This window comes from Astyanax mexicanus, chromosome 1 (genome assembly GCF_023375975.1).
Source record: "Astyanax mexicanus isolate ESR-SI-001 chromosome 1, AstMex3_surface, whole genome shotgun sequence".
Classification (NCBI taxonomy): Eukaryota; Metazoa; Chordata; class Actinopteri; order Characiformes; family Acestrorhamphidae; genus Astyanax; species Astyanax mexicanus.
The window spans coordinates 25082861-25100162 of record NC_064408.1 but is presented as its reverse complement, the minus strand read 5'-3'; the positions used below and the strand labels follow the sequence as shown (position 1 = coordinate 25100162).

At 37.1% G+C, this 17302-nt stretch overlaps 1 protein-coding gene across 5 annotated transcripts in view; it reads left to right on the top strand.

The window, feature by feature from the left end:
• Positions 1-17302, top strand: part of mink1 (misshapen-like kinase 1) — an 83474-nt gene that overhangs the window by 17347 nt on the left and 48825 nt on the right. For all 5 annotated transcript variants that reach the window (XM_022678590.2, XM_022678584.2, XM_022678578.2 and 2 more), the window contains exons 2-7: positions 3397-3462; positions 6693-6875; positions 9653-9763; positions 10305-10395; positions 12178-12308; positions 12820-12874. In XM_022678590.2, the coding sequence (XP_022534311.1) occupies positions 3397-3462; positions 6693-6875; positions 9653-9763; positions 10305-10395; positions 12178-12308; positions 12820-12874 (637 nt within the window). The remainder of the gene's footprint in view (positions 1-3396; positions 3463-6692; positions 6876-9652; positions 9764-10304; positions 10396-12177; positions 12309-12819; positions 12875-17302) is intronic.

Here is a 17302-nt window from a genome sequence, read left to right as displayed (position 1 = left end):
CATGCACGCAACAAAAAAACCCTAAGCACAAAAAAGGAGCGGAGAATGGACCGACACGCGCACACACACACCGATTTTTTTTTTTTTTGTAATGTGGTAAGAAACGTGACCGCACTATTCAGCGCGGTTTTAATAAATATTTTTTTTATTTTAAGCACTAAATGTAATTTATTAAATTTATTTAGGACCGCGGGGCAGGTGCGGCAAAACTGTGTATGTGGCGGGCTGATGCGGGATTAAAAGAAGGATTTTTTTTGCGGAACGGTAACGGGACAAAAAAGAAATGATGTCTGAATTAATTTCCTCCAATCGAATATAATTTAACATGGTTTAAGAATATAAAATAATTTATAAACAAACGAAATATTTAATATTGAGCTAATAGCCCAAGTGCAAAAATAAAAAATCTGTAATACTCTGCACTGCACAATTCAAACGAAATAGCCGTAACGCAGCTGCGCTCCTGCCCTGCGATGCAGCCGAAGCCTGGTGTGAGGCAGCAGAAATTCTGGGGTGAAAACTACATAACTACACAACATAAGGAGACATAATGCACTCCAAATATTCAGGAGGGAAGTGAAATAAATGATACTGTACAGATATAATCTGTATCTAGTAGATATTTAATGAGAAATAAGAAGAGTGTGAATAAAAAAAAAACAGACGCCTATCACAGACTTCTTGAGCCTTGAGCCCGAACGGCCCGAGGAAAGGGGTGAGAAATATATTTTTTTCGGGGCCGGGGGTCAGTGGAAAATGTTGCTGTGGATTAATTCGTCTTTTTTTTTTAAACGAATATTAGAATATTCGCTACCAATTACTGCCGAATATCCTGAGCTCAAAACCGCTATTCGGGCCAGCCCTAAAATAGATCTATGGATGGAGAAGGGGGAGGCGGACAAGCTCCTCCTTCAAAAAGTCTGCTCGGAAAAAGACAGGTTAGCTGTACAATGACGAATTATACAGGCAGCATATGTTCACTTGTTATGCTGTATTTATGGTTTATGTAGAGGTTGTGTGTAGGCTGTATGGTTTGAAGAATAAAGATTTGTTACCAATAAATTTGTGGTGTTTTTTTTTTTTTGGGGGGTCTCGCGGTTAACCGCAATATCGCGGTGATGCGTCAGTTTTTTACCGCGGTTATAAAAAATCAATACCGCCCCAGCCCTACTTACAGATTGCAGCGTGGTTTAGGACACTTTATTTTTATTTTATTAAATTTTTCCTTTTTTCAAAATTTCTCCCCAATTTACACGGCCAATTACTCAACCCACACATTAGGACTCCTCCTACTGCAAGCACATGCCTCCTCTGATACATGTGAAGTCAGCGACCGCCTCTTTTCAAACTGCTGCTGATGTAGCATTGCCGAGTAGCATCACAGGGCACTCGGAGGAAAGACTTAGGTCCAATACATCAGCTCACAGATGCCTAGTGCTGCAGACATAACCCTTTGGAGTGATGTGGGGAGAAAGCGCTTTCTCAGGGATCTGGTAGCAGATGGCAAGCTACATGAACAGGATTTGAACCAGCAATCTCCTGATCATGGTGGCAGATTTTGACACTTTTTACATTTATTTATTTATTTGTAAAAATTGTTATAGCTTTCTCGGGTGAATTATCACACTCAACCTGTGTAATTTAAATGTAATAAAATGTTCACCATCTATTATCATGTTTGGTTTCAGTTTACTAACTTTACTGCCTGATAGAATAGATCTGAGGTCACTTATCCTTAGCTTTTTTTCCCTGTTTTTCTTCCCAGATTAGCTATAAGGATTACTCCACCCACTCAGCTGCACTAGCACATGCCTCCACCAGTAAATGGGAAGTTAGCCACTGCCCCTTTTTGAATTGCTGCAAGTGCAGCATTACAAGTAGCAGGACACTACTAGGCCCTCGGAGGACAGTACTAAGCATTAAGCTGGTAACTAAATGCTGGACTAGAGTAAAATACAGACATGATACATATATCATATCAAACAGCAGAATGTAACATATCTGGTCGGTTACAGCAACATAATTCTGTTATGAAAAATTTGAGACCAATAGCTGCATACCGTTATTCTGTGCTCAGTAATTAAGAACTCATTTATACTATAGCCATAATCCAGTTAATCAAGATACAAACCTACAAACAAGATACAAATCTAACCAGCACAGTCCCTCCTATAACTTGTTTGTTATATTTAGGTGAATAAAGGTATATCAAATTATTATGAAAAAAAATTGGTCTAGGGTTGTAATGGATATATATGTAGTATTTACAGCATCTGTTACTGACTGATGTTCATTACGGAACACAGCAATCAGTTCATTTAATTAAAGCCAGTGTGTGATATTCACCACAGGTAGTGACTTTATGCTTCATAATATCGATATCTGAATGATCATTTTTCATTTTGAAAGAAACTATTAAATTTGTCATGATATTTTTTGCAATAATCTAACATTATTACCTTGTTTAATCCACCCTTCTTTCTTTTCTTTTCTCTCCTCTCCCTGTCTTTTTAAAATCACCTAGGTTGGGCATCATCACATTTCGCTTTCTAGCTGTGCAGTCATGACATTTCACAGTCTTCCAGTGGTGCTTTGATTAATGCCATAGCAGATCCGCTTTTGGTTTCGGTTCATTATGAAACCAAACCTGTTTTCAATACATTTGAAATTTGAGAAACTTTATTGCTCTAGATTGCAGTAATGCAGTTTTTTTAATCTAGTTTTTGTGCCCCTTTTGCTTTGCACATTTTAATGGACTCCCTGCTTCAACACTGTCTGTCAAATTTGAACTCTGTTTTGTTAATAAGCTAAACAGTTGAGTTGATCAGGTGTTTAAGGAGAAAGAAATGGAGTTTTGAGGATTAGGATTGAGAAACATACTATAACGTGCTTCGTGTTTTTGTTTAGTCTTAATGTTAGTGATCAAACTTTAAATTTACATTAAACATACAGCGCTCCTATTCGAACCTACCAATTAAATTTGGGTAAACTGCATGGCTTAATCAGCACATGTAGTTAGTTTCTGGCAAGGCTTGACATTGTGCCGACAAAAGTGCTGACTGATAGCTGATGGTTTAACCTGGCTGATCCTATTGCTTTTCGCTTTGCCGAGAGAAGTAGAAATTCAGTACATTCATACAGTGTCAGTAACCGCATTAGTGTGTGATGATTTAGACGTACAGCTTGCACAGTGCTAACTGCTGGTTATTAGATTTTTGTTTTGCTTGTTAGCAATATAGCCTCATAGCTAATATTAAACATGTTTTTGCTTTTGGGTGCTAAGAATTACATTATCTGAAAGTATTGCTGAATCATCACCTTCTGCCTTGTTTTTATAAGTTTGGTGAGGTTTATGTGTACGCTGTTTTAACTCTCTTCTCTCTGTCTCTGTTCCAGGACCCAGCAGGAATCTTCGAGCTGGTGGAGGTCGTGGGCAATGGAACATATGGACAAGTTTACAAGGTGAGGAAAGGAGAGAGTGATCAATGAAGGGTTGGATGGGTGGAGAGATGGAGAGATGGGAAAGAAAGAATAAGGGGTTTTTAATCTTTGTTGAAAGGTCATTATATCTTCATTTTAACAATATTGAGAGATCCAATCATGATCTTATCTGCAGCTGTTGTTCTGCACCTGATTTTACTGTTACGGTACATTCACACTGCAGCGTTAGCGGCTAATGCTAAAACTGCTGGATAAACTGAAACTCCTGTATAACGCTGTACTTCAGCAAAGTGGCAATACTGCTCCTTACAACCTGACTGGAAAAAAATCATACAAACAAGGCGCACTGGAAAATTAAAGGATTAGAGTGTGCCTTATAGTGTGAAAAATAGTAAGTTTCCTTACTTTTTCCATACAGAAAAAAATGCCTTTTTTTTAATTATATACTTTAAAAAAAAAAATCAGTTTTTATTTGTATAGATGTATGTTCTATATCTCTCAGTATTGTGAAAAAGGAAGATTGAATGTCAATATATTTAATAAACCTCAGACATTAGTTGGGTTTGCTCTCTGTCATTGATGCAAGTGCATCGCCACAGTGAGATCTAAATGCCCTTTATAAACATGAGTCTGAGAAGTTTTTTTTTAAAGATAGAATAATTACAAATCAGCTGTTTATAATGTTCGCTGCAATAAACTTAACATCAGTGTCAAGTAATGTAATGATAATTACAAAAAAAAATAAGCCATAATGTATTGACCATCCAAGGTAGTGAACTGTTTTATAGGCACTCTAAGGCAGTTTTACTTTTAAACACTATATTTGCAAACGGGATTTTAGATTTTTGCCCGAACTCTTCTTTTTACTCTGAGAGACAGACAAAAATAGAAGAAATCAGCAAAGAAACAAACATGAATGGACACTATGCATGTGGGCGGACAGTCTAGGGCTGACACTTCTACGGCCCTGACAGTTTAAAAGCTAAAGGTTCAGTGGAAGTGTTACTGGAAGTTAAAAGCTAATGGTTGTGCTAATGGTTTTAGGATAAATATTTAACTCAGTGGTTTAACCCTTAGAGCAATGCTTCTGTTAATCATGCCAACTATATTCTTTAACTGTTCACTTTCATTCACTGCCAGCAGTCATTATTAGCATTGGTGACTATTAGCTTCTATTTATTGTTAGCAACATTAGCGTGTATTGCTGTACTGGTCTTTCATACTACTATTCATTAGTCTTAAAGCTGCAATGTGTGCCTAATGCTGCGTTCCATCTAACTCAGATGAGTGTTGCTATAGTTGGGAATGAAGTCACACTTGAGTTGACAGTGTCCAATTTTATAACAAGATCAAAAACATTTAGCTAAAGACCAGAGACATAACTATTGAGGAAATAAACCACTGAACACTGTATGAATGGGAGTTGACATAACGCTAATCATGGTGCCAGTTAATGGATAAAGTCCTTCCCTTGATTAAAAAGAGCTGGTCAGCTTTCTACTTGTTTAGAGAGTGGAGGAGGCTCATTGTGCCTTTGCTGTGAAGATCTGAATAGGTACAGTAGCCATAACAAGCAGAAATATTATGTTTTTTTTTTATTCTTATTCATATTTTTTTGAGCCAAATGTTACAACCTGCTAATAAGGTTTTGTTAGATTTTCAGGTATGTAATTTGTTGTTTTAAGGGCAATTAGTTTACAGTGGTCTTGCACGAGGGCATACAAGTGTTTAGCTGTCTAGCCTATAAAGACTTTGGAACTTATCAAAATCAGTTTTGTTGTTAGCATTGGCCCAGATTAGCAATGTTAGTGATAACAGTTAAAAGCAATGAACTATAGTGAACTATTTTGCTCTTCCAAACTCCATGAAAACCCCTTCACAGATAAAAGTTGTACAGTAATGTGGGTACGACTGATTTAATGAGATTTTAATAGATTGAAATAGTCATAAGCAGTTTAAAACGACTACTTTTACTAATAAATTATTCTGGCCCTCCTTATGTTACAAGTTCAACATGTGCCCATATTGAAATTTTCCACTTAAAATGCAGCATTTCTGCATGGAACGCAACATGGGTCCAAAATAGGTTCAAAAGTCTTGAACTAGTGATTCAGTTTAAAATGCTAATGTTGCTAACAGAAAAATACATGAAGTAGCATTTTGTTTAAATTAGCAAAACAGAATCATTCTAACTGGTGCCACCTCAAGGTAAATGTCCTGATCAGTCTGGATTTTATACAAAAATACAATTTAGAAATATTTTAATCAAACTTCATCACTTTCCAATGTAATATTTAAACAAGAATAACTAATTTAATATCATACCACAGTTAGTTCCGACCCTGCGAAGTGATTGGCTGAGAGGCGTTCTTTGAGTGTCGTTATCAGCCGGTAATGCACTGTAACCGAAGCTCTCCATGTAATCACCGCCACATACAGGTAGCCTAACAACGATTCAGTGCTTACAAGCCAAAAAGTGTAGCTACAAACAGAGCAGCAATGGAACTTATTTAAACTCGCAGAGTTTTTATAACCAAATAGATTGTATTTTCTCATCCTCTTTAATTCAAAATCTTTCAATAAACAGCGATAATGGAACTGTGCTATACTGTGATCTACAAATGCATCACAGCAGTGTCAATATTGCACATTATAACAAAAACCTCAAGTGTATTATTACTTAATTATGATGTTAAGATGCAGTCAATAAAAGGTAGAAAAGGTAAAACAAGAAATGATAAAAGACCAAAAAGATAAATAAAAAAAAAAAGCTAATTTAAGTTTGAAGTTTAGGTTAAATTATTCAGTTTTTTTTAGTATTCGGCCAAGCACTGAAAGTGCTTTTTTTTTATTGTTTTGATAGAACACTTTTGGTTGTTGAATATTCAGGATGTTTGTTTAAGCTGTATTAACAGCTGAAGTGAGCTGCAGTAAGCGTACAGTTTAAGGGATTGAGCCGTATTGACCTGTGTGGTGAAAGTGCTGTCGTGTGAGGTGTATAGACCTAGACTAGACTGTGTGTGTGTTGAGTGACAGGGTGAGTGAAAGGTCAATGTGCTCTAGTGTAATCGAGGGTCAGTTTGAGGTCACTGCTGTAGTGTGAAGTGTGTTGGACTGTAAGGGTGTAGAGAGAGGGGTCACTGTGTGCCTGCTCAGATATCTCAGATATGGGCCTTTCTTCAACTATTAATAGAGCCCACATCTGCCAGCTGCTACTCCTAAACTCTATACGCCTCTCTCTCCTCTCTCAGGGACGACATGTGAAGACGGGGCAGCTGGCTGCTATAAAGGTGATGGACGTCACCGAGGAAGAGGAGGAGGAGATAAAAGCTGAGATCAATATGCTAAAGAAGTACAGCCACCACAGAAACATCGCCACGTACTACGGAGCCTTCGTCAAGAAGAGTCCACCCGGCCATGATGACCAGCTCTGGGTCTGTGTGTCTCTGCAGCAATATCACTGCTGTTATGCACAAATCTTTCAGCTCCAAAATTGCAGCTTGACAATAGAAGGAAAACACTTTTAACTTTAAACTGAAATGATAATATAATACAATAAGTTATATATAATAAACAACAGGCAGATTTACATTATGTCAAAAGTGTAACATTTTTGCATGAAAGCAATGATAACGAGTTTGCATTAAATGCATTAAACTGTATAATGATTTTCTCTGGACAATTAATCAGAAATTAATCAAATCTAGCCCATGTCAATTCTTTCAATTTTTTTCCTTCAAATTTATAAAAAAAAAATAAATAAATAATAATAATAATTTAATACTTTGCCCACTGTCCCCTTAAAAACATGTAATCATGTGGGTAGTCACATGACTCCACCCGATCTAGTATGTAGCCTGAAGGAGAACCCCAACTTAAACAGTTTATACTAAATGCTAAATGTCCAGTTTGCCTTTTTCTAAAATAATTATTCATTTGTTAATCGTAATTAAAGATTTGAGGTTATGCCAACTCTAGTAGTGATATATTCTTTTTATATTTATTTTAGTTGATGAACAATAAACCATGTTAACCATGGGTTTCACAAATTGGTCTCATGCTCCTGTCCATATATAGAAACAAAAATAAAAAATACTTTTAACCTTATAGCGCATAATTTACATTAGTATGTAGCTATTGCGGTTTTGTTAACATTTATGAGTGATGTGACTATGCTGTAATGCTTACAGTCAAAAGTTAAATTTAGTGTAAAAGTAGCACCTCTTGTTTAGATGACCGCTTTGCACATCTCTGCTGGATTTTCTCAGTCAGATTTATGAGGTAGAGTCACCTGGAATATAGGCTTTCAGTTAACAGCTGTGCTGGACTCATCAAGAGTTAATTACTTAAATTTCCCTCCTCTTAATGTGTTTGAGAGCATCAGTTGTAAAGAGGTAGAATTGGGATACAGTGAATAGCTCTATTTGAGTAATGTAATGTTCTAATTCATAAAATGACAAAAACTAATCCACTAAGTAAAGAAAAATACTTGAAGTGTAGAAATGAAGGTCAGTCAATCCAAAACTTTTCTAGAACTTTTTCTGTACTTGAGGATACTCAAACATTATGATGAAACTGGCTCGCATTAGGACTGCCACAGGAAAGGCTAAGACTAAGAGTTTCCACTGTTTTACAGGATAAGTTCATCAAAGTTACCAGCCTCAGAAAACACAAGTTAACAGCACCCCAGATAAGGGCAACCTAAATTCTTTATTAAATAAGTATATTGGTTTGTTTAACACTTTTAAGTTACTACAAAATTCCGGATGGGTTCTTTATAGTCTGGATGATTTCAGTATAAATTTACCATATAGAAAAAAATAATTATACCATTGAATGAGAAGGTGTGTCCAAACTTTCGACTGGTAGTGTACTTTTTCTTAAATTTTTGATAAAAGGGAAAAGGAGAAATATGTGTTTGCCTTAAAGGTAATCTTAACATTACTGCATAATGTATAGCATTGTAGCTTTACATTAACTTAATTATTTGTAAAATAAATAAATAAAAAAATAAATAAAAAGATTCAACTCAGTAATGTGATATTTTTATAGCATTTCTCTTTATAAAATTCATTTTGGTAATTTACGCACAAGTTCCTGCTTAATGTACTGCTTAAAGCTTAATGTGAATTTTACTCAGCTGCTTAGGATTCACCGTGGTCGAGATATCGTAACCGTGAATACATTTACATACATCTTCCAGTTCAGCCCGCAGAAGTGATGAGTTCTGTTCTAGTAGACGGTCTGTATTGGAGTTCTTACAGTGGAAGGTCTGTGTGAAAGCAGATGTAGGATCCCCACATGTGAAAAAAGTGTCCTTGAGGTGTAGAGTCTGGTGTGTTTGATTTGGGCTGGAACTTTGCAGATACTCTGTCGGGATTTGTACTCAGGCTCAGGCAGAATTATATGAATTTGGTACAGGGCTCCTGGCACTTTATGACTAATTTAGTGTTTCGTATGAACTTGAGTCTGACTGACAGGGCATAATCAGGCCGTATACGAAATAACCCAGAATTGTCACAGTCAGAATCTGAAGTTTTTTCTTTTTTTTTTTCTTTTATAAATCAGAGTAACTTGTGCTGACATCACACACTATTTTAGGCTTGTTTATATACTAGTACATGTCAAAAAAAAACAATATTATTGAAAAGTTACTTTATATACATTTATAATTTATAAATATGTATTACACACATTGATCTATTTTAAGCGTTTATTTCTTTTATTGTTGATGATTATGGCTTACAGCCAATGAAAACTCAAAAATCAGTGTTTTAGAAAATTAGAATATTATACCAAGACCAGTTGGTACTGTTAGCAGTGTGGGCAGAGTGCCAAGTCCTGCTGGAAAATTAAATCCACATCTCCATAAAAGTTGTCAGCAGAAGGTAGCATAAAGTAAGATTTTCCGGGAAAACACTGCACTGACTTTGGACCAACGCCAGCAGATGACATGAAATGACTTTCATTGGGTTTTCATTTATTTTAAGCCATAATCAACAATTAAATAAATAAACACTGACATAGATGGATTGCTCTTAGTGTAATACATCTATATATTTCACATTTTGAACTGAATTACTGAAATAAAGTAACTTTTCAAAGATATTAATTTTTTAAGATACACTAGTATGTACATTTTTAACCTTTTAATGAGAATGTGCATATGTTTGTTAAAGTTGTTATATGCATGTGTACGTGTGTCCTGTAGCTGGTGATGGAGTTCTGTGGTGCAGGCTCAGTAACAGATCTAGTGAAGAACACTAAAGGAAACTCACTGAAGGAAGATTGGATCGCTTATATCTGCAGGGAAATCTTAAGGGTAAGTGAGATAACCATTTAACAACCATTATTGCTTGTTAATTGTTTCTTTGGATATTAAGGATATTAAAAATTAGCTTTCCTGCAGCTGTGAAAATCTAATCCAAAGTTTAAAGCCCTGCAGCATTGAATTGTGAAGCAGTGTAACTTTGTTCTCTATGATTATGGCACTCCTTCTTTCTATCATCCCATACTTTTGGGATGAGTTGGGAAGTTTTGTCGCTTTTGGTCACTGAATGCAATCAAATCCTCACAGCAGTGCTCCAAAATGGAATAGAAAGCCTTTAATGGGTAGTATATACTGTTCCTCCAACAAAAGCAGAATAAACGTTTTGTATTTTTTAAATACCTTCTAAATAAGCTGGGCAGAGTCAGCTTTCTGTGATTGGTTAGGGACATCTTATTCTATCTACTCTAGTGAGTATTTGAAAAGCTAATGTCATGTAAATTGGAAACAAATGATGCATCTCTCTCTCTCTCTCTCTCTCTCTCTCTCTTTCTCTGTCTTTCTCTGTCTATGTCTCTCACTCTCTCTCTTTCAGGGCCTGTCCCACCTCCATGCACATAAGGTCATCCACAGAGACATCAAAGGCCAGAATGTTCTTCTGACAGAGAACGCTGAGGTCAAACTCGGTAAGGACTGTGTGTATTTCTGTGTCCGCTTTGGTGTCTCTTTAATCTGTAATGGATCAGTAGAGTGCCTTTCTCTGTCTGTGTGTCTGTGTGTGTGTGTTCATCCTTCGCTGCTCTGCCTGTAGTGCTGGTTTGATTGGCATGACCTCATTATTAGCGTACATTCTGGTGTAACACTGATTTAACACTTAATCCAACAATTAGGGCAAAGTACAACAAGCTCCTGCAGGCATTCTCTGCTCTAATAGAAACATGCTGACTAACGGCAACGCTGACACACTAAATGTTATGTCTGTGTCTGTGTTTATATACAGTTGTATGCAGATGTTTGGGTCTGCTCATTTAAATAGTAGATTACATTTGTACTTTCAAGTGTTTGCTCAGTTATATGTTTTTTTTTTGGAGAAGCAGTATACTCACCTGGACAGGAACTAGTGTCCTCATCTTCTATGTTTTCTGTGTCCCATGTAAGCTAAAGAATACTGCACTGTGGGATATGTGGGACCTCCTGCATTGGAAGTCCTTCTGCATTAGATGTGGATGTCAGTTTCTTGTTTCTTAAGACAAATGTTCTAGCCAGATGCAGCCGGTCACAATCATTACCACTGTTGTTCTGTCCAATGTGGGTGGTAATGCCTTCTGTCATGTATTTCCACCACAGATATTGAGGAAATTAAATTACATGTAAGCACAATTTTTGAGTTGGAACATCACATCCATCTATCCACACCCACTATCAGGCTTCACTCAAACTCTCAAGATAACACCATATAAGAACCTGTAAAGACGTGGCATTCCCAAGCCGTCCACTGACGAAAAACCTTTTGACCCAGCTACAAGCTGCTGTGCCATGTTTCTGTTCATGATTAGCAAATGAGGCTTAAAGGAGAACTCCAGTGTGAAATGGACTTTGGGTGTATTAAAACGTGATAAAGTGCACTTACCTTTGGTGAACAGCCCACCTCCGTTCTCCCACAGCTTTCTGAGATCCAGTATTTTGTACACTTTGCCCAAACAGGCTTAAGAATGAGTAAAACAGGGTATTTCCCCTGCAGATAAATTGCCTTTTCCACCGTTATCATGGTTCAAAGTACCTCAACACCTCATTCGTTAGATTCTGAAGAGCCCTAACCTTTAAAAGGCGGCATTTAAAACTTTAAAACTGCACAAGAAGTTTATTAAAAGCCACTGTTTACATCCCATAGCGTAGGTAAATCCCGGGCGCCGCCATCTTAAATTTAAGGCACAGTAAGTCAACTGTACTGGATCTCAGAAAGCTACGGGAGAGCGGAGGTGGGCTATACAACAAAGGTAATTACTATTTATTACGTTTTAATAAACCCAAAGTCAATTTCACAATGAAGTTCTTCTTTAAGACAAGGTACCAGTTTTAGTAAGCAAGCGAGTTTTATAAAGCATTACTTGCACAAACACACAAACATATATTTTTCATCAATTAATCATCAGAATCTGTGGTCTTATCAGATCATGAACCTATTTGAGCTCAAACAGCAAAGGAATGTTTGAAGAAATAAAAAAAAAAATATTTTAAACTGTGAAGCATGGGGGTTGATGTATAGTTTATGTAGTTGTGGTGCTATCAGTGGTACTGCACATATGACTGAAAAATAGATTCCTCAAAGACCGGAACATCCTGGAGGCAAATATCAAATGTCAAAGCATCTATAAAAAGGCTGAAGCTGAAAAGTGAATGGCTAAACCAGTCAAGTGTTGACCTATTAGCTCTGTTAATTGAAGATCTCTCTCTTTCTCTCTCTGTAGTTGATTTTGGAGTGAGTGCTCAGTTGGATCGCACTGTGGGCAGAAGAAACACATTCATTGGAACTCCGTACTGGATGGCTCCTGAGGTCATCGCCTGTGATGAAAACCCAGACTCCACCTACGACTACAGGGTAACGTCAGTGTGTGTGTGTGTGTGTATATATATGTGTGTGTGTGTGTGTGTGTGCTAACCCAGCCATCAAACACAGTATGGCTGCTTGCCAATTGTTATGCATCCTTTTATTATGAAATGGATCATTAACCGCAGGCTAATCATCAGTGTTATTGCCTGATGTTAAGGTTACATAGATTAGTCATTGTCAAAAAAAGAAAAGCTGCTGTATATTTTTATTTGCTGTGTGTAAACTGAACTGTTTCCAAACCTCTTGAAGAAGATCAGTGTGAGGAAGTTTTATTTTCCGCTTTTCAGCACTAAACCAATTATTAACTTATGAAATTGTGCCTCCACTGCGACAAGTGTCTGAGGAGCCTCAGTAGCAGTGGCTGCAATATACAGAATTAGATTGGGGTGTTCCTAATTTTCATGTTCATGCTTGTGTACATGTGGTGGTGAGTATTTGTCAATGCATGATGTTCCAGTCAGTTTTAATGAGCTGACGTGTGCTTTCTCTCCCTCCACAGAGTGACATCTGGTCTTTGGGAATAACAGCTATAGAGATGGCAGAAGGAGCACCCCGTAAGCAACACTTGAAAATGTTCATACCCTTACACATTGTTATTTAGTCTTATTTGGAACAGTAGGATGTCAATATAATAGCTGTAGAATGCTGTGCATTGGCTCAAACTTGGGGATATGATAGTTATCAGGATACAGTGTTAGCACTGTATTATTCACACTATAAGGTGACCTTTTAATCTGGTGCTCCATGTGTATGAATTTTACCAGTCAGATTGTAAGCAATAAAGCCCCTCAGCTGAAGTACAGCGATATACAGGAGTTTCAGTTTAGTTCTTCAGCACTGGGGCTGGAGTAGCATTAGCATTAGCCGCTAACGGCTATTTACCCGTTTAGAGGTGAATATTATCGGCCTGTAGCCTGCTCCTAACCTTAGCTAGCACAGCTGGAACAGATTTAGCCTTAACCGCTAACTGCACTTGCTCTTTCGCTGTTCAGGGGGGAGTATTATCTGCCTGTAGCCCGCTCCTAATCCCGGCTAGCACTGCTGATGGTTAGCCGCTGATGATAATGTTCCAGCCTTAGTTTTGGAGAAATTTGGAAATCTAAGCTTACTGAAAATAAAGGGAAGCACTTTACTCACCCAAATAAACAATTTTCACGAGAGAAATCTGTGTAGATTAATATCTATTACTCATTTTACTTATTACAGCTTTGTTTACTTAGCTTAGCTTTACTTAACTTAGTTAGGTACCCCCCCACCACCACCCAACAGTGAGACCTGCTGAATTAGAAATTCCTTATAGTGTTTTTTAAAATGCGCCTTCTAATATGGTGTCTTATAGTGCGAAAAATATGATATTTCACTATATTGTGAGATTTGGCAATAATGTATCCAACACAAAAAACTAATACAGTGTTGCAGAATATAATATTGTGAAATTTTGGTATGTCTTTGTTTTTACACAGTATTATATACAGTATTGGGACAAAGGTTTTGAGACACATGCTAGTTCAACTTCTCTTCTGAAATAATACTGAAATAATACTGTCTCTACTGTTCAAGAGAGAATATTTCAGGCTTTGGTGCATTGCTGGGAGAATTTCATTGCATTCAGCAGCTAGAGCACTAGAAGGTCAGAATATTGGATGTTCACCATCCCACCTCACCGCCAGCTCCCCAGTCCACAATTTATTCCAAAAGTATTGGATGAAGCAGCTTTGGAGCTCCTCTAGCCCATTGCCAATCGGTTCATGTATATCTGCTTCAGAGAGTCCCATTCTATTGTACAATCTAAGACCTCTAGCACCGTCTAGACAATCTGTAAATGTGCAGTTGTGTCAGCAGTGGGTGCAATGGTTTAAAGTATATAAATGCATTCATTAAAAGTGATGTCCACAGACATTTGGACATTAAAAGTGCAAGTGAAAAAGCATTATGTTTTATTGGCAGTCAGGCTGTAGTATATTGACTAACTAGAGTACAGGGTTACAATAGTGCAGTGTATTCTAGGATTGAACCAGATCAAACACCTTTGATTCAACTTAAAGAGACACTAAACCCTAAACCATATTCTTTCTATTAATAGCTGAAATGTGTTGCTTTGAAGTCATGTAACATACCTGTCCTGCTTCAGTTTTTAAAACCATTTCCTAACCTTTATTGTGGTAATTTCTGTCTCTGCAGCACCCTCTCAGGTTCAACTGTGTGATTAGGCATGGATGCATCACAGTAGCAGATCAGACAGTGAATAGTATTGTCGATCCCTGTGACATCCAACCATCTGGGTCTCACCACTATCAGAGGAGGCACACTGCTGCTGCAGCAGCTCAGCCAATCAGCTCTCCTTCCTGCCCTGCCTCTAAACCCATACATCACCCAGTGCGCCTCCAAAGCTAGCCTTCCCCTTTTTTTTTCTTCTTTTTTTGTAAGCTTTTTCAAATTTGAGCTGAGGACCGAGTCAGCTAAAATCTGGGTGTTCAGAGCCCCTTTAAGTCATTAGTTGTCAAGCTATTTATGAGTATATCTGAGTTAGGTGTGTTAAATATACAACAATGTGTTTTGATTACAGGTTGTCTAAACCAGTATCTCTATAAAAGCTGTTCAGTGCTCTGCTCTCCTGCTGTGCTGCACTGAGTTTGCTTTCCTCCAGCAGATATTTTAAAATCAGGCCAAAAGCATGTCAGCTGAGAAATCTCTTTTGAACATTGCGCTTGCTTTTTCCAACACAAGTCAACATAATCTCCTGCTGTAAAGTAGTGGATCAGGATCAGGGCCGATTGGCTGTTTTAAGTCATAGTCTGGCCATGAACAGACTTTCTTTTCGCAGGCAAATCTGTAATTGGCATTTGCTATGCTGCTCTAGTTTGTCTGTGCAGATATCATGAATCACGATTTCAGTCACTGTTCTAGAATTTCTGTGGTTAAATCAATGTACAGTGTGTCCATAGGTTTGTGTTTATTAATTGTTAAATGTGCACCTTCCATTGCACATTTTTCAATATTACACCTTTTGTATTGAGCTGTGGAGCAGAGAAACTGTGTTTTCTGAAATGATGGTGCTCCATCCAGTACTTTAGTATCAGTTAGGGTAGGCCTGCACAAAATAGAAAACACTGATATAGTGATATTTTGTTGTTCTCCTACATATTGCCTGTAAAAATATTGAGTTTTTTAGTCTTTGATTCAAAACACCATTCATACATATATTAATAATGGACTCTCTCTATCCATCATTAAAATAAAAAAATTACATAAGGTAGTTGAGTGGAAAGTTTTCATGTTGTTTCAAAAAAGTAGTAGCACAAGTACTTTGATTTAATTTGCCTTTCCTTGTGAAAAGGAAGTATACTTAAGGGCATTACAATTATGTTCAAATTAGGTAAAGAATACTAAAAGTGCATTTTCGATTTAATATACTTTATGAAAATACACATTAAATATCCTTTTTCTGTATTTCCGTAAAATTTATTTGTAATCAATATGCTTTAAATTATATGTTGTATTAATAGAAAAATGTAGTGGCATTAAATACTGCTTAAAGTGCACTTTAGTGTATTTTTTCCAGTAGCATTAAGGGGTACACAATATGTGCATCAATATGCAAAGTAGTACATTAGTAATATACTTCAAGTGCATTCAAAATTATGTTAAAAAACACACACATACATAAATATACTTATGTTCGCAGAAGTTGTACGAAAAAGGCATTCAAAAGCTGAATTAATGGTTTTATGTTGTTTAAATATAGCTTAACTACAACTGAATTATACAAAAAATGTCGTAAGTTGTTTCAAAATAGTAGATTTAGTATTTATTTTTTTAAGTACATTTTTTTATTTTAGGAAACCTTTTAAAAATATACTTAATACATTTTTTTTACAAGGGTTATGATGCATTGCACATCTTGCACATGTTCACACTGCAATGATGATGCACAAATGATATATTATGCAGCCTCAAGTTGGAGAATTGGGGATGAGACAGATTTGTGATCATCCAACACCCTGACCTTGATATCTTTTGTCCCAGAATGCATTAAAATCCTCACAGCAGTGATCCAAAACACCAAAAAACAGCAATGCAAATCAAACACAAGTAAAATGTTGTTATTTTGGTGAAAATGATCCAGCTCAATTCTAAAACGTGTTGTTTTTTTTCTTAAATGGCAAATTATAATTATACTATATCTATACAGAACTATTGTTGTAATGCTAGTATTTTGTCCATATTGTGCAGCCCTTGTAGTTGGCCACTTTTCAGTGTACAGACTGCGTGTAGAGTAACTGGAGGGTGTTGAAATAGAGCTGTGTTTTGGAGAGGCTGTAGGAGAGTGCGTGTGGGTGGGTGTGCTGGTCAGTGTGCCACTGTCGGTGCTTATGCAACTCCACCATTAGTCACTTTCTCTCTCCCTCTCTCAGACACACACACACACAACAGCAGAGAGTGGCTTTGTGCAGCACATATTCACAAACAAAATTAAATAAGTCTATCACTCTAGGTGTCCTTCTCCTTTCTCCTACTGAGCACAGTCACTTTACATGAGGTGGGTAGAGACTAGGGCTGCACGATATATCATTTAAGCATTATCATTGTGATGTGTGCATGCGCAATAGACACATTGCAGGACCTGCAATGTACCTTAAGGGAATTGAATCAAACGAGTCATGTTGCAATGTTTTGATTCTTGACACAAGAAGTAGGTACACAGCATTGTCTCTGTGTCTGTGTAAGTGACGGGCTGCTGCTGCCTGAGAAGCGCGGTTGGGGGTAAACATGAGGTAACCGCATGGCCTCCATCCACATGGTTGGGCATGTGCTTGTAAACGCATGTGTGGAAAGCTGTGCACCTCAGTCCAGTACAGTTTTGCTCAGATATTTCCAGTTACAGCTTAATTCACGCTTTTAATCCCATAAAAATGCTCTTATTAACCTTTTAAAAAGCCATTTAAATGTCTGATTAAAGGGACGATTACTGTTGTTTTGCT